The 22,107-nt window shown below is 35.5% G+C and overlaps 1 protein-coding gene across 1 annotated transcript; it reads right to left on the bottom strand.

Moving 5' to 3' along the window:
• Window positions 1-1,176: 1,176 nt before the first annotated feature.
• park (E3 ubiquitin-protein ligase parkin) lies at window positions 1,177-14,402 on the bottom strand. The gene is made up of 11 exons (XM_089638487.1): window positions 13,979-14,402; window positions 13,310-13,529; window positions 10,771-10,967; window positions 9,771-9,919; window positions 9,603-9,680; window positions 9,327-9,447; window positions 4,913-4,985; window positions 4,733-4,797; window positions 4,484-4,603; window positions 3,898-4,010; window positions 1,177-3,569 (listed from the first exon to the last, which is right to left on the bottom strand). Exons 1-11 carry the CDS (start codon window positions 14,234-14,236, stop codon window positions 3,488-3,490), a joined length of 1,476 nt encoding a protein of 491 aa, XP_089494613.1. The 5' UTR covers window positions 14,237-14,402; the 3' UTR covers window positions 1,177-3,487.
• Window positions 14,403-22,107: the final 7,705 nt, after the last annotated feature.

Below are 22,107 nucleotides of genomic sequence, written 5' to 3'. Positions count from 1 at the left end.
CCAAAATGTTGCCATACCAATATACCATGCTTTGTCTATGTGTCCTCCCCTACTCCACAAAAATCTGCCACTGTCCGCAGCTACTGCTCCCGCTGAACTCCGAGCAATGGAGCGATTAAACATTTGATCCTTTTGATGTTTCGATCCTGCCTATTACTGTTACTACTATACTAAGGGAGTTTAATATTAATACTATGCATGTAAAAGAAAAGGAGGAACGAGTAAAAAAAAAAGAAGTTACTTAGTTACAAACACTATTAAAAATGTATTTAAAAAATGTATAAAGTTAGGGGTTAGTCTTAATCTAGGCTTAGTACTAGTCTTAAATTGTAATTCTTAAAATTAATTGTCCTTTTACTTAATCCTAAATTATTTTTCATTCAATGTGTTAACATACAAAAATTGTTCAGGCACTTCCCTTTACGATGATGCTGGATCCTTCGCGTTCGCACTTATAACTGATAACACAAGCGGCAACTTGGGCTGGTTCCGAAGGGCGGAATTAGTTCAGCCTGGGCCAAGGCTCCGAAGGGCGGAGTCGGCAGGCAGCAACTCCTGAGAGGGCAGCTTCCTGGGCGGAAGAGCCTCGGCGACAGCTCCAAGGGGGAGGGCAGGAGGTTTCTCGGCGGAGGCGAGATGGTAACTCCTGAGAGGGCAGCTTCCTGATCGGAAGAGCCTCGGCGACAGCTCCAAGGGGGAGGGCAGGAGGTTTCTCAGCGGAGGCGAGATGGTAACTCCTGCGAGGGCAGCTTCTTGGGCGGAAGAGCTTTGGAGACCCATAAAAGGGGTAGGGCAGGAGGTTCCTTGGCGGAGGTGAGATGGTAACTCCTGAGACGGCAGCTTCCTGGGTGGAAGAGCCTTGGAGACCCATCCAAGGGGGAGGGCAGGAGGTTCCTTGGCGGGCGAGGAACCTCCTGCTCCTGAGGCGAAAGGGTGACTGTTTGCTCCTGAGGCGAGATGGGAACTGTTGAGAGGCGGGATGGGAACTGTTAACTGTCGTTGCGGAATCAGTTGTCTTCAGCCGCGTGATCCGGCGACCGTAGCACGCCTGTGGTGGGGTGCTGGAACTATAGTGGTTCCGCTTTACACCACTTCGGTACGTTGTTCGGGTCCATGGCGCTGGCATCGCCATTCTCACCGCTAGATTTATCATTATTTTAAAATTACATTTGTTAATACAACCTTTAAACAATTGCAATATAGCCTAGCCTTGGGCGAAGGTTTTTATTGCCCTTGGGTCGCTGGCTTAACGTTTTCCCATTTCAGATTTACGACTTTATGGGTGTATTTGTAAGTTGGCTTTCTATTTTTTTATTGCGGTTGCCGGCCAAGCTATTCACTAAATATTTAAGGTCTAATGATATGAACTGCCGCCTCCATCTGCGTGTTAAATTACAGAGATATGCGCAGGCGCAAGTGTTCAATTTGGTCGTTCTATTAATTCAAGTCACGTAGATACCTAGGGACATATCAACTATTTTAAATGAATAACTGGTTAAGCCTCTCGGTTAATTTATGTTGTGAAATAACACAAATAAAATTTACTTGCGCATGTCAGGATTTGAACCGGCGACCTTCGGCTTGCTAGACCAGGGCCTTACCCATAAATATACCACTCTTCAGATCGATATCTTCGGGATTCTTATATCCAAAAAGTTTATACAGTACTTAACTGGCCTTACCCCTCGATCACGTAGGCCGTCTGAAAAGTGTAGTGTAATATGAATAAGTCTACATATACCACCTACCTATTCGATCTTTGGATTTTTTTATAAGCCCAAATCATCACGTTTGTAAGTACTGGTTGCCTGTCACAACTTACTAGGGCAGAGGACCGAAAACTAGAATGAATGTATATATTATACTAACACTCAGGCCGAGTCCACTCAGTCTTTTAACTATTGACTACCTATCAGAGAATGAAACAAAAACCAACTTGATTCTCTAACAGAGTTCTTCCTTTATTGCTGAAACTGTAGCTATAAAGTAGTAGCGTAGACTTTTCCTTCCGTATCTTCTGTTTCGAAAGTAACACTTCAATTTGTGTACCGCTGCCCGGGAACCATTTATTGAATAATCAACACCATTGCCAGAAGTCACCCTGAGTGGTTCGCTATGTTTGGTGATTTAGCGTGGGTGGTTTGTCACTCCTGGACACACTGATTTCTTACCCAACCATCATACCTTTTGCCTTCCCAGAACTTCCTCTCCGTATCGGTATCCCAAAAGATGACATAGGCCCTGAGGGAAATTATTTTCTCAGGGTCTCCTGCGTGGGGTTAATATATATATATTTTTTAAAACACTACCGCTCCACTTCTTCTCCATCTACTGTATCGAACGACGATAACCTGTTTTAAATGAACCCTTTTTTTCCCGCCGAATGCTCGTTGTACAGTAGGGATACACAATTAATCAATCTTTACAGATATCTTTATTAAAAAAATCAATAAGTGTATTCTTTAGAATAATAATAATATAAGGATGATTTGTATAGCGCCATTTTTGTGAAAAATCACCCAAAGGGCACTGCTGTTGTGTATAGGTAAATAATGTGCATTGAAACTTTTGTTTAATTAACTTCTCAAGCGCCAAATGTACCCATTGGATACGAAAAATTTGTATCCGTTGAGCACCAGCATATCCATATGGTAATCCGAAAACAATACTTTCTGTTTGTGGGATTTTTACCCTGGGCATTCTGCGGAGGATATTAGGTCACAGGAACTGGGCATTTCAAAGGTTAATGAACACATACCTTAAACGAGTGAGCCTTCAAAATAAGTCTTATTAATATTAGTAAGTATTAGAAAAAAGAGATGATCGGTTAAACTGGGCAAGATATTACGTTTATGCTAGTCAAGTCTCCATTGTAAAATTTGTAAAGTTTTAATATAATTAGGAAAAAAATAATTGTGATGCTTTTAGAAAGAGGTGGATGATATTAATTCATCAATAAATTGGTAACTTTGAGTGACCAGCAACACACTTAGAGCTTTAATACCTTCACTGTCATTTGGACACATTTTATTATGATACTTCAGTATTTAGGTCGACAGACATTAACGCTAGTAAAAAATACACTTTATTATAAACTAGATAAGGCACATTATTATTACATATTGAACAATGAGTATTATATTCAATGTACATTTGATTAACCTTTTTAACATAACATGATCGTAATCTTCTATATAAAATGAAAATGTAAATGTTCAAAATCTTAAATCTCCAAAAGTTTTTCACCGATTGCTTCGAAATTTTGACACAACGTTGCATTCGAAAACGCGTGTGTTTATATATACCTATATTGTATAGATGTCACCTGTGACAGGTAAATTTTTTTTTTTTTTTTGTTAAACGGTGCCATCTGTTGGACGTAAAAGAAACACGCAATATTGTTTCTCTATCTGCACAGACAGACTGAGCCATAGTATATAAATATCAACAAAAAAGTGCCGTACTATTTTCTCCCAGAAACTTAGAATCATCCAAACCAATGTGCCGCCATACAATCGCGGGTCCAAAGGGTTTGGCAAACCCAGCACCATTCGTAACCGCAGCCAGCCCTAGAAAAATAACAATTTTGAATTATAAAATTTTACAGTGCAGGTAAATAAATACTAGCATCTGTTGAATAATTAAAACTGTTTGATCAATTTCACCCGAAGTAAGATAAAATTGCCATTACTTCATGCACACATACACTCACGTCTTTCGGTTTATCTATTTGACGAATGAAACTAACGAATGGGTGATTTGCAATGAAACTGTAATGCTTGCAAATCACAGTGTGGGGTTTGCAAGAGGTTCAGCTTGAAAGTTGAAACGCAACGCAAAACATTATAAGTAAGTTGTTGCCCCATCAGTTAAGTCAGATGGCATTAAATGTTATACCTTGTGCAGATGATGTGCATACATCCACCATCTCTCTGTGTGGGTGTTCGGCAAGCAGGGCAAGGTTTGGAAATAACTCTGATAGTTGTGCGACTGGCAGCCTCCCAGGTGGCCTGTATTTAGAAAGTAAAATATAATATGTGTAAATGTAAATACATACTTATAGAGTACATAAATACTAGCTGTAATTGATTCTATCTCTTATAACATAGAGAAAGCTGTCAGCGGCAGGATCATATATGTACATTTTTTATCTTGCTCTCATAATATCAATATTATGAGAGCAAGTATGTATGTACTTAATAATATCAATATTTACATTGTATAATGGCAACCATACAATCGTCCTAACAGAGGCAATGTTTTGCCGAAGTTGGCATATTTGTGTGAATTGACTGATGTTCAAAGTTAGCTTGTTCAGAGATTCATTTAAAGAAACATGTACCTACTCATGAACGAGATGAAGTATTATAACATAACAAACCTAGCAGAAATACACTTTTCATAGTAGAGGTAAATTAATAATTATCTTATCATTATTCAGTCAATTCGCAAGTGAAATAAGATAAATAATGTGAACACAGACCTGTTCAGCCTTGGCGGGGTCCACATTATAGCTGCAACTTCCAGAGGCTTCGGCTGTTGGGTCCGTCTCTCCGCATTCCCCAATGTGGTAGCCTTGCAGGCACTTCACACAGAACACATACTGAAAAGGACGAAAGCCACTTAGTGAAAAACCACTGGTATAGTATGACTATATTCCAATAAAGTTTTTGCAACTTGTTGAGGTTGGAAAATCACGACTAAAATACAATTTATAAATGTCTTAACTAACCCCACAGCCATTGCTACAGGTCACTTTTATACATTCTGGATCAGGGATAATTCCCATACCGCAATCTGCAAGGGAAGAATTAATAATTATTATTCAGTAATTCATAGACATTCAATGGAAAAAGATAATGTTGTTTGATGAATTTAAAAGAAGACAAGATAACTTTTATATAACAATTACCGGGTTGAGGACACAAGACACCACCTGCCTGCAACACATATTCTTCAGTTGCAAATCGCTGATACTGCGAATACTGTAAAAAATTAAAATAAAGTATCAATTTTAGTTAACATCCATTCAAATAGTCATACCTACCCAGTCCAGATAAGTCCAGAGAGTGAAACGAAGAAAAACTTAAAATTTTACTAAGTTCATACAGGTAAATCATTTTAAAGAGACCCTTGCTTGTATAGCAGGGTACTGGATGGATAAATTTTTTATTTAATAATAATTTTGTTTTTGGTAGGAAGTTGAAGAATGAAATAAAAAAAAAAACATACAATCATTGACGCCAGAAGAGATAGACTTGCCCTAATATGAAATCTGGGTATCATTTCGACGAGCTGGAGACAAACCACGTGACAATCATTTTGGAGCCAGAAGAGTTCCAGCATGTCTTGAATAAACAACGATATCATTCATACATTGACTGCCGGCGAGCGAACATCAAAATAACGAGACCTTTCACAGAAAAGTATAGTTCGCTAAAGTAAGGTAATAAGGTTTGCAGCACAACCCATTATGCGACCTTTCTGCGCAGGGTCAGAGTGCGCTTTTTTAACCGAGCCGACTAATAATAACTAATAAAATTTCGTATTTATTTATTCATGGTAAAATTATTATGTGCACAATAGTCTCAACTGCTCCCAACCGTCTGAAGCCAGTGAGACTACGGCATCCCCAATCGGAGTATTGAAATTAGTGGGGGGGGAAGGAGATGGGCAAGAAAAAGGTGAGAGTACCTGGCTATTCAAATCTGGTCACCAAATACGGCTAAAGCCATTTCAAGCGACTTTTCAATTCGGAATGGTGGTTTTACACCAGGGCGATACTGAGAGTATCTTCCACTCTGGAAATAGCCACAAGTATATATTATTTTAAATAAATAAATAGCGAAAAGTACAAATTCATCGAATAAAGTTTGCATGCGCACGAAGGGATTTTAGCCTGCGACCTTCGGATTACTAGTCGAGGGGCGGTCAAAAAATAAAAACCCAGAAATATTACATTTTTCAAAAGCCTATTCACAAATACATATCAATTTATTCTTGCATAAAATTATGGCGAAGTAATATTTAATACGGGGTTTATGTATTATTTAATAAAGTGTGAGATAATTCAAATAAATTAATTATATTTAAGAGGTTGCAGACTATAACATCCCCACTCCCGGCTATGTTGTGTGACTGGAGGAGTGATGACAAATATCTGGTTAAGCATGTCTTGTCACTAAACAAGACTAAAGCCATTTCAAGCAATCAGGGCGAAACCGAGAGTATCTATTGCACCTTGGCGCAAATAATAATGTACTTGCTATGCATTATTTTAAATAAATTATTTATGTGTGAAATAATTAACATAACAAAATTATAATTAACCTCTCCGGGAGTAAGTTACGTAATGCTGGCCGTGCTCTGGGGAGTGAGTTTTTTTTACATAAACAAAAAAATATATTTTTTGATTAAATTTTATGATAGTATGCAAAATAAATAACAGCCGATATCTCTGTGAATAATGATGTAAAATGTTTAAATTGGTGTAAAGTTACAGGAATATGCCCATAGATGTAAATACGATGCATATTTACAGAATATGCATCGTATATGAATATGTGACCCTGTCGTCCATAGCAGTCCATACTCCTTTGGCGAAAGTTTATTTTTTATTTTTTTTATATTAATTCCACACGGGAGGCCCTGAAGAAAATAATTTCCCTCAGGGCCTATGTCATCTTTGGGGATGCTGTGTGGAGGGTCTTTTTGTGGAGAGGAAGGAGTGAACATGGGTCTTGAAGAGTCCCATGTTGTAGGAGGGAGGAAACAGAGGCCGGCAGTTCGTTCCACAGCCGAGCTGTTGAACTTAAGAACGAATCGTAGAAGCGACCCGTTCTCATGTGACAAATGTCAACTGTGTACAAATGTTGGGCGCGCGTTTGGCGTGTATCCCGACTACGCACCGGTGCCGAAGGGATCAATGACGCTAGTTCCTCAGAGCATTTTCCATTGTAATACCAATAGAACAAGGACAGCATACCTACCTGACGCCTGTGCTCTAAAGATTGCAGTCCGTTTGTTAAGATTGGGGAATCTATCAAACGGACCGCCCGTTTTTGCACAGAGTCAAGGGTTTTTTTCAGGTATTTAGGGGCTCCGGACCAGAGATGGCTGCCAAATTCGACAGTAGGGCGCACTTGCGATTTGTACAGGGTCAGCAGTTGTGTACTATTACTTGTAAGTATCTGCGAGCCCTGTACAGTACGCTCAGCTTCTGAGAGGCCAGCTTTACTCTGGCTTCGATGGAGCCCCCGTACCTGAGCTGGTCACTTATAGTTACACCAAGCATATCAATGGAAGGCCTGTTCAGAAGATTGCTTCCGTTGAAGGAGACTAGATTATCATTTAGAAAGTGTGTACCGTCGTTCATTAGCGTCCATACTCCCGGAAAAGAGATGATTGTATTATTTTTATGATTTGAGCTTTTATATGATAATCCTAAATTTACACGAATCATGGGCGTTCACTCGGTGTGCACGTGTTTGTTATTGCGGTAAATAAATTATAACTCATTTGTAAAAGCGTCTAACTAAATACAAATAGAAACGAGGGGAAATTTGCGCACTATTGTAAAAAGTAATTTGTAAGTAGATTTTATTTATTTCTATTTTATTTTGGTCTTAACACACTTCAGGCTGGTATCTTTTGCACCGGCAGATTGCTTGCGACAGGCGAAAATAAATGTCCCGTGCGAATAATTTTAATTTGTTTTAAATCGCTATATCTTCGAAAATAATGAAAATATTTTAATTTTAATATTAATTTCTACATACTAACTCAGCATATCCAAGCTATAAAATGACTAACTGAAAAATTACTTTTTTCGTTAATCTTCAAACGCATTGCTTATCAAGTATAAGGTATTCAATAATAAAGGTCCCTTTGTTGAAATACCAATGTACACGAAAGACTCGAATATAAATATAAAAAGAAGAATTGTATTGCGATTTGATAATTATGTACCTACATATAGTTGGGACCTTTAGAAAGAGATTGGCATATAATATTCGGTGACCGGATAAATCATCACAATAATAATTCATCACATCTTTAAAAAGTTATATAAAGTCATGGAAAGTGATGAAACAAAAACTTTATTAACTGGGTTAAGTAGGTTAGGTTAGGTTAAAAAAATTTTTTTTTCATTGTTCTAATGACTTTATATCACTTTTTAAAAGTGTATTGAATTGTCACTGTGTTGAGTTATCATGGAACCATAATATTCATACAAAAATATTGGATAATTTATTCTTTTTTGCCATTGAAATGAAGCCTGCGCAAAAGGTAAAAATACCCTTCCCGTCCTTAAGCAACAATCGACCGAACGGGTAGAAATACCTTTTCCGTCCGAAGTGTGTCAATTGTGATGGTAGAATGCAAGCTGCCTCAAAACTGTCGGATTCATTTATTGACCAGTTATTGAAAGGGCGAGGCCCAACATGGTTTCGTTTCTTCCCCTCAACCTTATAAGATAAGTCTACTTATCCTACCTAATCTACCTTCCTGTCTACTGTTTCTCTTGTCTATTCACAAAATGAAATTGAACTAACTCTAAACCTCTCTCCTTTGGAAGTCCGTCGGGAAAGAAATGACCTCATTTGCTTCTTCAAAATTATAAATGGTATTATTGATTCACCTACTCTACTGCAACTCATTCCCTTCAATATCCCCTCGCAAAGACTCAGAAATAATGAACTGCTTTTCCTCAAACACCATTTGACAAATTATGGATATTATTCACCATTGTCCAGAATGTGTAGACTGGTCAACTCAAGTCAAAACCTTAACTTTTTTGGGATAAGTCTAAATGATTTTTGCCAGTCGCTAAACAAGTGACGGAATATTATAAGTGTCCTGTGGTCCTGACCCACGGCGTATTCTTGACTTGATTCGACTTGTCACATTATTTTCTTATATTATATCTACCATATGTCTTTGCTTTCATGTACCTTTGTCTACTCCTATATTTTTCATTTTACTTTATTTGTGTTATTATTTTGTAATTTGGACGATGTCCGTTAATAAATAAATAAAATGAACATTGTTGAATTGAATCTAAAATTAATTTAAATAAATAAGTCTCATCCCAGTATCTTTCGAGATTTGCGGGGTTAGAATCCCTTCTCCCCCCTTAGTCCCCTGCAGGAGGGGGATCTAAATTAGTTTGAAAAACTTCTTCGAAACTTTCAATATTATTGGTGTACACAAATACAACCATACAAACATATCCTCTATAAAATGATTTGCGTGTACATTACTCAGTTTTACTGTGGGGGACTTTTGGAGATTTAATATTTTCAATATGACCGATTTTGCCTTACCTGTTGATTTGTTAAAAGTCTAAAGTGATGAATTTCTTGAATTAATGAATTCTCACAACCAGCTGGGCACGGCAGTGAATAACCATATTCAGGGTGAATCCAAAATTGCCGGTCACGTAATCTGAAATAGTTAATACGACCATTACGAATAAAGGAATTTTATTAAGATCTCTCACTACGGTAAGTTTCATGGACTCAATCAATCCTGCAAATCCCACTTAACCATACAACCGGAGAGGATAAGAAGATTGTAATAATCAATCATTATGTATTTACCTTGAAGAACAATACAAGCGGAAGCATTCCAAGCATGTGACATGCCCGGCATCGCAAGGGAAGACTAGAACTGTTTCGCTGAAACAAATACACAAATAAGAATTTTTGGTTCATATGTATCACTTATTTAAATCACACAGGATAGCTACTGAATCACATATACCGTACCTGACATCCCCACAAGCCAGACAGGGAATATCCTTGAGATTTGGTTTTATCAGGTTGAGAGGAATGGCCTGGTCCTTCTCCCCCTTTGTTGCGTGCTCCGCACATTTGAAGTAAAATTCAGCAAAACCTGGCCCTTGCTCGTGGTTAACCTAAAATAATTAAAATGATAAATTTCAATGTGTATCTCATGTTATTCTTCTCCATTTTGGCACTTTTAAAATCTAATATAAATACAGTACTCTCTCAGTAATCCGCCGATTGATTATTCAACAACTACTATAATCAACCATTATTTTTACTAGTTGAAAGCACAAAATCAAGTTCTATAATTAGCCGATATTCGTATATCAAATTCAGTAGTTGGTGTGCCTAGACTTGAGCGCCAAGCTTTGTACACCGACGGATTGGGTCATCTTACTCTTAGACACTCAGTTACTATACTGCCATCTAGCTTCTCGGACCATTTACCATATTGTTGTTTACTTGTTTGTTGTTAATCAAAAAATGGTAATTTTACGAAAGATCTGTTTGTTTTTACGAAATACTAATTTTAATTTTTGGCATATTTTGTATTTATGCAATAAATTCGCCCGGCTTTTGAGGTGGCGGATTAGTGGAAGATTACTGTAAAGATGACCACTTTTATATTCTTCAAAAGTGAGAAATTCAGAACGTGCCAATCAACAGAGCAACTCGACTGCATTGATTATCGACATTTTCAACATTACTTACAGACAGTTCAGCAATTATCTTTTGACGCATGTCACTCTTCGTAATATATTGGTGTACATATAACCGATTTACGGAGATCATGAAGAAATAAATTCTTTTCTCAAAAAATTATTATGCATTTCAACTAGTAATCTCCTATTATGAATGGCATACCACATATTATTGTTAATGATGTTCTTGTAGGGCAAATAAAAAATAAAAAATAACTTCGTACAAGGTTCGTACATTGTATATGAAATTTTAGGAAATAATATGGTTTAAGACTAACAGCCGAGCAGCTGGGCTGATGCAGACACTCCCCGGTGATCTGATTGGGTCGCAGCACGTGCTCCCAGTTGTGGGGGTCACTGTGCACAGTGAAGGCGCCACCGTGACATCCGGCGCAGCGCACACGCAGCTTGCCCTCACGCATCATCTTGCACTGGCCGCACCACACATAGAAGTGCGCACGCAGCTTGGCTCTCTCTGGAATGAAGGAATGACCACAGATGCAGATTAGAGAAGAGTTAGTAAGTTAGACAAAGAAAAGTGTATTAATTCAGTTAGACTAGAACGTGGGACCATGTAAGCATTGAAACCAGCGCTCTTTCCTTTTAGCCTTGACTTTTTAATAATTTGTTATTTTCAAATGTATTATTGGCAAATTTTTCATGTATCCCCTACTCATTTGGGTAAATATACAGAAAAGTGGGACACAGTTAATACTCACTTAAAAAAACCCGCTTTGTATCAATAAGATAATAGAAAAAAGTAAAAATTTCAGTTTCTGAAAATGGAAAATAATGCAATGCATGGTAGTTATTTCGTTAAAATTAAAAGCAATTGTTCACTTGGCGGCCATTGTTACCGAAGTGAAAGTTTTTAGTGAAAAAACTGCAAAACTGTAAAATAATAATTTTCCATTTTCGGTCACTGAAATAGTTGTGTCCCATTTGTCTTTTTATTTATCAGTGGCGGTTTTCCCTAAAGTGCGTTTGTTCAGTGAACCCCATTAACAAGAAGAGATTATGAGACAAACTTGCATTATAATAATATTAGCACATTATAAACAGAGCACCAATAAATTTCATGCGACTGAAAAATATGGTCAAAGAGCAATCCGATATTCCCATGTTGTGCGTTATAGAATCAGCACAAAATACTTCATACAAAAAAACTAAAACACAAAATCCTACTGATGGTTGAATCTAACAACCTACACCAAAAGAAGATGATCTTTGTGCGTCGCGATAGAGAATGTCTGATGCCAAGTGACCTTCGGAGTTTGATGAGTGTCACCGAGATTGGCCTAGCTATCACCGCCCGTGCCGGCAGCTGAACTTTACACTACATAGCAGAGGCAGCCGTGACTGAAATTGCCAGCAGTGCATTTCACTTTTAAAATGTAGCTAGTATGTAATTTAGGTGGAGCAAATTACCTACTGCAATTCATTTTATGTACTAAGTTATATTTGTAAAATAATTGATTAAATAATACTGCTATGTTAGCGTTCCCAAAATTATATCGAGAGTAAAGGACATGCAATTCATCGTTGAAAATAAAGCGAAACCATTTGAATTCACCATTCACAATGTCTGAATATCGTAGCGCTAACACTGTACATTAGTCACATCACTAAGCGAATACACTACAGATGCATTGGATTACGCATGATCAAAGTGTTGGAAAATTCACTCGCCGTCAAGGCGCTTCGATAATGCACAGGATGAGTTATATATCTGTACTGCTCTAACATGTGATTTGACGTTAAGAGTGTAATCTGTCTCGTTCATGTCACTGTTTCGGCTAGGTCGAGCTGTCTCGATACCGCCTGATGCTGTTTCAGTAGTACAGTAAAACATGATTCTGTGCATATCAGCGTATGCACGGTCCGCTTGCTCTTGAGCGGGAGTCTTGTACTAGAAGATAGCTCAAATAATGACCTGGCGCGAATTACAACTGGAGCATACTTTAGTACACCGATGACTTGGCACAGATGTCATTGTAAGTTGTTATTTGAAGACTGAAGACAAGCAGTGCAATGCACAAATGCATTGCACCAAGGAACCGCCTCTGCTACATTGATGCAAGTTAAATATTATTTTTCTTTATATGTAGTACCTAATTGGTTTTAAGTTTTTATTTTCTTGTTAATGCATTTCTCCAACCGTTTGCATTACTAGTATATTTAAAATGGCATTTGTAAATATACTAGTAAAACAGATTTTGTCTAAATAGTCGTAAGACACTTGTAATGCAATATTGTGCTGCGATTTATCTAGTTTGGCTTCGGCTTTCAACTAGAAAGCGGTTGCGTTTATTGATTTGTCGCAATTATTTTTGTTAGTTATACCCAGTATTGTACAATGGCGAAATATAGTGTTGTTTACATAAAAAATAATGTGAGTTTGTGTGAAAAGGGGCTTGAAATTAAAAATAAGGAAACTCCATAAAATTCGATAAAATAGGTATACAAATATCTTCTCTTTATATTCTGAACCCCCAGTAAAATAGGTATACAAATATCTTCTCTTAATATTCTGAACCCCCAGTGAAATAGGTATACAAATATCTTCTCTTGATATTCTGAACCCCCAGTGAAATAGGTATACAAATATCTTCTCTTCATATTCTGAACCCCAGTGAATAGGTATAAAAATATCTTCTCATGATATTCTGAACCCCCAGTGAAATAGGTATACAAAAATCTTCTCTTGATATTCTGAACCCCCAGTGAAATAGGTATACAAATATCTTCTCTTGATATTCTGAACTCCAAGTGAAGAATTTTCTCATTTATAAAAAAGTAGATAAACATCATTTTTACCAGAGTCAGACACATTTGCACGTTCCACGGTAGTCAGTTGCAGATCCAGCATTGTCTCTGATAGAGGCTTAGACCCTTCTGTTGCATCTCCATCAACAGTTTTACTATTAGTCCCCTCCGTTTCACTTTCCCTTCTCTCTAGAGTGGCAGAGAGTCTATTGGCTTTACGACTTTTACTACGAACGGCATGGAGAATGCTCTTTTCTCCCAGATCACATTCCTGAAAAAAAAAGTAGATATTTAGCAAAACTTGATGGTAAAGTTGCATTACTCTTCTACGTGCTTAATATGAAAAAAAATGATACTTGGTTTCAACTTACTTACCTACTACTAGAAAAATTGTTTATGGGGAGATGGGAAAACATCCATAAAATAGGTTTTTAGGTTCTTAGTTTGAGTTATTTTAATATTTTTTGTATATTTCCTAACGTTGAAACATAACAAACAACAAACGTCACATTGGTCCTAACTATCAAATTTGAATTTTGATTGAAAAATATATAATGCTTCTTTTACAATCTCCCTTCGCATAAATAGTGGAATTTAAAAAAAAATGTGCAGCCGAGTAATGCAACTTTACCGATTTGATGTACATATATATGTTTGTATATATATATAGATTTGAAGTACATATATACATTTGCATAAAAAATAGTAATAATTAGGTACCTCTATCACCGTAGAATCGCAAAGTTCTTTGCCAGCAAATATTATCTTCATCTCATCAGGATCAAAGCCCAACCGTGGTCCAATGACTTCTTTTACGTTTTTTATATCCCATTTTGGATCAAGATCGACTGCTAAGGTATCCCCGGTGTTCGTCTTTATATAAATACTTAACGAATGCTTCAAATCTGCTTTTCCGAATGTGAATATTTTTAACATTTTGCAGAAGAAGTTAAATACGAAATTGATAAAATCGCTCATAGTTTTAAATACACAATAATATTATCAGTTTGATTGATAATATCAGTGATTATTACGTTGTTTACAACGACCATACAACGACGTTATAATAAACCAATTGACCACAATTGACGTTATTTACAAGAAATTGAAGAAATTATTATTTATTTTAAGAAAACCATAGAAGAGAATAATGTTTGACATTTTGACGTTCGCTAGGGATGGTACATGGTGGTAGTGATGATAATGATCGAAGCATTTTCGTTATCGTAATAACGAATTCTGCAACATCAAAATGTAAAATGGTGAATTTCAACAACTCTAGCCGATAAAGGAAGCTAGTGTAGCTTGTTGACTTTTACATTTCTTTCGATGGCGGCAAATTGGATTTACTTAGTATTTGGTGGAGGTGTTTTGCGCATTTAAAATTTGTATTTTGCCACGCTTAATACGATTTTTTTAAAAATAAAACCTTTTGTTTTACCTGAATTACTTTAAAAGGAAACCATCTGCATTTTAGAATTTTTTTAATTTTAGTTTTCCAATTTGTAATTATATTGGTATTCCTGATTCTATACGAGTGGCTAGAAGAGACGTTATTACCATTTACTCTATGTAAATTAGGTTGGTACTTGGCCAACTGAGGAAATAATACAAAATTAAATAAAGGTATTCAAACACTTTTTTTAAAGATAAAAGATTTTTTAAAAAGAAGGTTAGGTTAGGTTAGTATAGGTTAGGTTTGTATAGGTTAGGTTAGTGTAGGTTAGGTTAGTATAGGTTAGGTTAGTATAGATTAGGGTAGTATAGGTTGGGTTAGTATAGGATAGGTTAGTATGGTTTGGTTAGTAAAGTTTAGGTTAGTAAAGGTCAGGTTAGGTTACTCATTTTACGTAATTAAAAAAAGAATGTTAAAATTAAAAATTCATCAAATTAGTTGCCTTTTATAGAAATTAAGGTGAATCAAAAGATTTTAAAAAAAAATTACTAAGCGTGTCCAGCGATCCCGAATATTTACCAACAAATATATAAAAAAGTGGGTTTGATATTTCAGTTTACGAACAAACAGCAAAAACACTTCCAAGTTGTTTTTCAAGATGCCAAAATCGTTGACAGGTTATACGTTGGTGAAACGATTTTGTTAAATCCTAGCAAAAATGTTTTTGATTACGTAAAACGTGGATTAAACCACGAAAATGTAATTAAACAAAATAAGGTTAATTCACCAAAGTTGTGTTAGTTCCATGTAGCATTCTGTGTTCAAGTTGATGTTATAATCACCGTCAATGTTGATGTTCAAAACACATTTTTGTATTTTTTTATGTGACCCTCGCAAGAACGCCCCAGCCTGTACACAGTGTAAAGGCAGGGGACCAATGCGGCCACTCGGTTGGGCAGCCTTGTAAGGCGTGTAGGGGCTGTAGGAAAGGATTTATTAATGCGTGTCTTGAAGAGACCTGGATTATATAAAGGAGGAAAAACTTAATTTGATGTGTTAATTATAGAATATATGAATATATAATATTAATAAATTAAATTTTTTTATACATTTATATTCTTGATATCTTTTTGTAAAATTTCTTAAAATTATATAGGTATTTTTTTACCTTTCTAAACTATCAAAGACAGAGTAAGGTCGTGTGTGGGATATCTAATATAAAAAAAATCGACTTCTATGATATACATACTAACGTATAATAATATTTAACATAAAAAAGTACGAGAAAACCAAGGCGCACAACTCATGCCGCTAGTACGCGCGAGTGGGAGGCAAATATATTTTTTATAAATACTTTCAGCGTTACGAATCCTACCTTCATATATTGTAGTAATTTTTTTGTGACACACAATCATTTTTAAATTGTATAGGTACATTAAAAACAGCTTTTACACACAGTAAAAATATTATGTACTTACCTACCTTCATAATTAACAATACTATTCACATATTATTTTGGTTTTTATTCTTTGTACTAAGATTGATACGCAATGATATTTTTTTCGGGTCCCTCAAGCGTAACGTACATAACGAACGTAAGAAAATTCTAAGCCCCTAGTTGGAAAAGTTAACTACATTCATATTCTATTCAATAGCTGATACAAATAAGGTTTTAATTTCACCAAGATGTAGATTAAAGGTACTTACCTAATTATTAAACGACCAGTATTGCATTAATTGAAGAAAAAAATGTCTACGATTTTTATACGTTCAGATCAGTTCAGACGTAATTAAGGCGAAACTTAATGCCAATATTTTGATTAATCTTTATAACGAATTGGTGTACATTATGAAAACCGAAAAATATGCTTTAGTTAAATTGAAGGTTTTCCTATCGCTTCGCTTGAGTAGAATACAAATAAAAAAATAAATTACTCAATAAAAAAATATAAATGCAAACTACTACAATTTTTTTTTTAATGATATATTTGCATATTTTTAATATGATATATAATGAACGCATAAAGGAAACAACTTTAAAAAATACAGTATTATAGCTAAAATTATCTGTGACAGTTTCACTTGATTAACTTTTTTGCTTTCTTATAAAATTATTTACAAAATAATTAAAAACCAGTTTTTTGCTTGAAATCGAACGTTTCTAGACCCCGTTTGTCAAGCGATTTTAATGCCTATTACCTACTTTATAAGGTATACCAAGAACATACACATTTTTGGCGTTCTTTCACCGGCGGTAGGCAGGATCGGCAGGGCCGGCCACGTGCAGGTGAATGAATACCCACAACATATTTATAACATTATTTGTCGGGATCACAGACATATGAATATATAGACTAGAAATTAAAGATGAGGGGTAAAATCAACTGTTGAAGAACGAAGGGGGTAAAGCTGACTGTGATTCGTCAATAAATCAATCTGACAGTATATAGGCATCTCGCATTATAATATCACCATTTAGTTCTTAAAAGTAAAATCTGCTTTTGAATGAATAGACATTTTTACATGGGAGCGCAAATTACTCGCCACGTTATGAACAAATTTGCGAAGTCCAAATTCGGCAAAATAAATTTCTTCTATTTTCAGAGTCGAATATTTCGCTTACGTATTTAGTTAAGACACTTTTATAAATGTTCATAATTTACTTCCCAGCAACCAACCAGCTTTGTGTTTCGCGTCCAGACGTGTCTTGATGTGATAGTATAATTATGTTTCTACAACTGATCCATATTATACGATGTGAATATGCTTAAAATAAAGTAAAATAATGCTTATATATGGAATGTAATACGACAATTGGGTTTATTCTCTTTTTCACATCTATTTTTACAAGTTTTCATAGTACAAGTCACCATTTTGCCGTGTTATTTCGTAAAATGAACCGATGATGCCTCGACCATAGTTCGCACAAGAATGATGACGTCACGTTTTCTAAATTCACTTGAGGCCATACGCGAGCACAGCCGGCTCCAATGGAACCGGTATGGGGAGTGGGGAATAATACGCTTTTAATCTCTTAGGGCAGGTCTAATAATATTCATATGTCTATGGTCGGGATGAAAAAATAACATTAGTGAAGTAGTGGCTAAAGTTTCGGCTAAGCTTTGAATATTTGATCAAAGGGTAACAGTAGAGACGTTGTGTATGGATGCAAAGCTAATAAGGGCTTACATTTTCCCCGGGGCAGATACAGAACGACGTAAAGTTGGGAACTACGAACTTCAGTTCTGTCCACGTTTCTCAACTTCCATTTTCAGGTTTAATGCCTTGTCGTATTGTTCGTACATCCCTTCCCCTGAGGCAGCACACCTTTTCATTGTTTATATGACACTTTCACTCGCATTGACATAATATGTACGAAATTTACGATATATTATGAAATTTCTGGTTTTCTTGTCCACAGTCAAACACCAAGTAAATTCTTTAGATTTTTATCATTCGCAAAATACCTCAGTTAATAAAATAAGTATAGATAAGTGCTGAAGATTTTTATCATTCGGATAACAATTTAAAAAAATATATTTTTTGCCAAAATACGAGTATCACGGAGCGAACATTTTTATACAATTTAAGGTGCTGATCAATAAAATGCATTCGTTTTAGTAATACATAATATTATAATAGTGATTTGTTTTTGGGGTATTGTGCCGTGTTGCGCTACCTTTTTCTTTAGCCAACGTTTCTCACACATCTGCCCTGATGATGGACACTGCAATTGTGTCCGAAACATTGGTTAAAGAAGGAGGTAGCGCAACACGGCATAATACCACAAAAACAAATCACTATTGTACTTTTGGCCGTGAAAATCTCAAATCATACCTATGTAATATTGTGAATTAAGTTTCGCACCGTAATTAATTATTTTGCAACACGTGCAGTTATCGTCGTTGTTTCCCAAGTAAAAAATATTGGTATATCGATGGTTGACTGCACAGGGGCTTGAATGTGTTTTTTTTAAAGTGCTAGGCAAGAATTTACTGTAAGAACTTGTTATTGCCATTTTTGAAAGTTACGATGTGGATTTATAGTTATCACAGCATAAGCGTTCACTTTCATCTTGTATTTTTAAAATTAAAATAGAAGGAAATAAAATACCTACGCATATTTATAATGGTAAAATCTACTGCGAATAATGTATTATGCTTTTAATAAAAAATGTGAAAAATTAAAACTACGACTTAAAATTAAATTAAAACTAAGCGAAAAAAACCCAACGTGTTTTTGCGCCCACCGTAGTCTGGTGCCCGGGAAAATGGCCCCTCCCTAAACCCCTAGCTCTGCATTCTATTCTGCTTCTAGGTTTCTATCACTCGGGCACTCAGTGAGTCATGATTTTTGGCTATGTTTAACATTGGACTCGATTCTCAAAAACGCCACGTAAATAACAGTGAATGCAAAATGGCTAACTAGTGACACCCGCACAGTGGAGTATTTTACCTGGAAAGTTGGCCAAGACTGTGAAGTAAGTTTTTCGAGTTGATTAATAATAAAGGGTTCTTTAGATGGATGATTTTACTAATCACACACTAAATTCGATTCAACAAAAGCAAATATATGTAAGTATTTTTTTTTATGAATATGTGAAAAAAAGTGAACAGCGCAATTTAAGCAGTCTGCTCCGGGCCCCGAATTTCCAATGCGCCAAGGCCCTGATAACACCTAATCTAACACATCATTATTATTTTTTATTATGATTATTTTTCATAAAAGCCTATGTTTTAAAAACGTGCGCTTTTCATAATTTCCATTTGATCATTGTTTTATACGATTAATGAAGTTTCAAGAAAATTTTACCAACTCCGAAATATCTAACAAAAATAATACATAATATTTTGAGAAAATCTCTTTTTGGCACCTAAAAGTTTAAAGTGATCGAAAAAAAATGGCGCAAAAGGCGCCCAGTGTTTTTGAATATTCAAATTTTATGGTACCATCAAAATTATAACTTAACTCTCTTAAACGTTCATACTAACATGCTTGTAATGATGATGTATAAGCAGAAATAAATATTTTTTAACACTTAAAAGTATATGATTACAATACATTGACTAACATATTAAAAGTTTTTTAAAGGAACGCATACTTTCTACTTATATATCCAAAACGATTTTTTTCAAACTTTTCGACGAACTCTAGTGACATTCCGAAAAGGTTAATGTAAAAAACTCCTACGAAAAAAACAAACCAAAGCGATTCATAAAACAGCTGCGATAAGATTGTTGGCCGGTAAGATTGCACGGTGGGGAGGAGGGTTGAATTATTAAAATGGCCGCGAATGATCAAAATGTGATGTGATGACAATCTAGCTTTAAGAATAAATATTTTTTATGGATTTTTAAAAAGTACAACGTACAATGGACAACTTTCGTCAAAGAGATACTCGTCTGTGACCCGGTGCGAAGCACACCGATGATGCTATTGTCCAGGAACGTTTTTGCCATGTAAAAATCTAGGGCACAATATCACAAGAAAAATCATATTATTTCAGTGCGTTCATTATTTTATCGTAACAATAATGATAGTGAAAATCTTTTAAAGACAAAAATAATTAAAAAGTTACCATATACAGTTATTTTTAATTTGTTGATTGATTGAATTAATTGAATATTTTTAGGTGGTTGTTAGTAACTTTGAAATAATAAACATTCCGGCATTTCGTTAGATAGGTATGTTATTAATGTTGACATACCTAAGCAAAGTTTTGTTTTTGAAGTTTTAGGCGAAATGTGAGTGATGTTTGAAAAGAAATTATAATTGAATTTCGGGAAATCGATTTGAAGAAATTTAAATTCAATAAAAGTTTGTTGGAGGTTACCAATTATGTACTGTTTACACAATTTACATATTAGTATCGACGGTGTTATTATTGACGTGTTTTAACTAGTAATAATGGGATACATCAGAGATGGGCAAACTTTTTAAGGAAAGGGCCAGATAAAATAAAAAATTATCTAGGCGGGCCGGAAATTTTTTTTATTTAAAATAATAATGTTTTGTAAGTGATATAAGTACTTTATTTTTTAATTTTTACATCATGCATAATATTGAGTACATTATATGCTAAAATGTTAAAAAAGTAACACAAATTGATTATTCTTTAGAAGAGTGTGAAGGCGTATGTGACAGATGAAACTGTGGCTGAGCTTCTAAAAGTTTATAATAATCTGGTAAAAACTGGGATGAGCTGATTCGCAGTAGTGAAGCTAAATGGTGGTCAGTCAATCGGTTTCTAACACTGTTTTTGCGAAGCTTCATAGTAGAAAACACCTGTTCACAGATGTAAGAAGATGCAAACATCGCAATTATCTTCTGAGCGTGAGATTTCAGGTTTGGGAAACTTGATTTTGACAGGGCCTTGTAGAACTCAATTTTGGAAACGTTGAGAAACAGTTGCTTCAATTCAGTGTTACATTGCAACTCAATCAATTCGAGCTGCAATTCTGGTTTGACTGATTCACAATCCATATTAAATGGCATGCTAAAAATGTCCAGGTCCTGTTCTATAACTTTGATGTCTTGGAATCTTCTTTCAAATTCTTCATAAAGATATTTCACGCTTTTCTCATAGTTCTTAAGTTGGTCCTCCCTAACTGCAATAGTTTTTAGTCTTGGAAAATGGGTAAAGTCTTTCTTGACTAGTTGTTTAGAAAATAGATTTAATTGCATTTTGAAACTCCTGATATGACCCCAAATATTATTGATTAATTGATTTCTTCCCTGGAGTTTAAGGTTCAATTTATTGATGTGACTGAGAAGATCTGTAAAAAATGCAAAGTCTGAAAGCCATACAATAACTTTCATATGTTCACATTCGTCCATTCCTTTTTCTTCCATGAAAGAAATTATTTCGTCTTTTAAATCCCAAACTCGTTCGAAAACTCGTCCTGCACTGAGCCACCTTACTTTAGTGTAGTAAAGTACATCAGAATACTCAGACTGCAATGAGTCAAGAAACTCTCGAAATTGTCTATGATTGAGTGCTCGTGAACGAATGCTATTAACAAGCTTAATAACAACATCAAGCACATGTTTCATGTCTAGAGCAGATTTACACAGAGCTTCTTGATGTATGATACAATGAAGAAACACAGCTTCGTTCCCAGGAAATGATTCCTTAAACATGTCTACGAAACCAGATTTCGTCCCTGTCATATTCGGTGCTCCATCAGTAGTGATGTTACAAATTTTGGTCAAAGGTACTTTCAAAGACGTGATAGTTTCTTGAAATTCTTGAAAAATGTCTGATCCTTTGGTCGTTCCCTTTAATGAACACATGCAAGCTAATTCTTCAGTAACACAAAAGTTGTCATCAACACCTCTTATAAATATCAGTAACTGAGCTGTGTCAATTATGTCCGTACTTTCATCCAACGCAAAAGAACAGAATTTAAACTCGCTTATCTTTGACTCTAGTTGTGAGATAAACTGCTTATCA

Source organism: Hesperophylax consimilis, chromosome 1 (assembly GCF_061612785.1).
Source record: "Hesperophylax consimilis isolate HC1 chromosome 1, BYU_Hcon_1.0, whole genome shotgun sequence".
Lineage (NCBI taxonomy): Eukaryota > Metazoa > Arthropoda > Insecta > Trichoptera > Limnephilidae > Hesperophylax > Hesperophylax consimilis.
This window is presented reverse-complemented; position numbering and strand designations above follow the sequence as displayed.

Excerpts from the sequence above, each read along its gene's own strand:
- park (XM_089638487.1), bottom strand. The coding sequence starts at position 14,236 with ATGAGCGATTTTATCAATTTCGTATTTAACTTCTTCTGCAAAATGTTA. Across the intron at positions 9,920-10,770 it reads ATCAGCCCAGCTGCTCGGCT|GTTAACCACGAGCAAGGGCC; the intron begins GTTAGTCTTAAA and ends TAATTATTTTAG. Across the intron at positions 3,570-3,897 it reads ATGCACATCATCTGCACAAG|GGCTGGCTGCGGTTACGAAT; the intron begins GTATAACATTTA and ends TTATTTTTCTAG.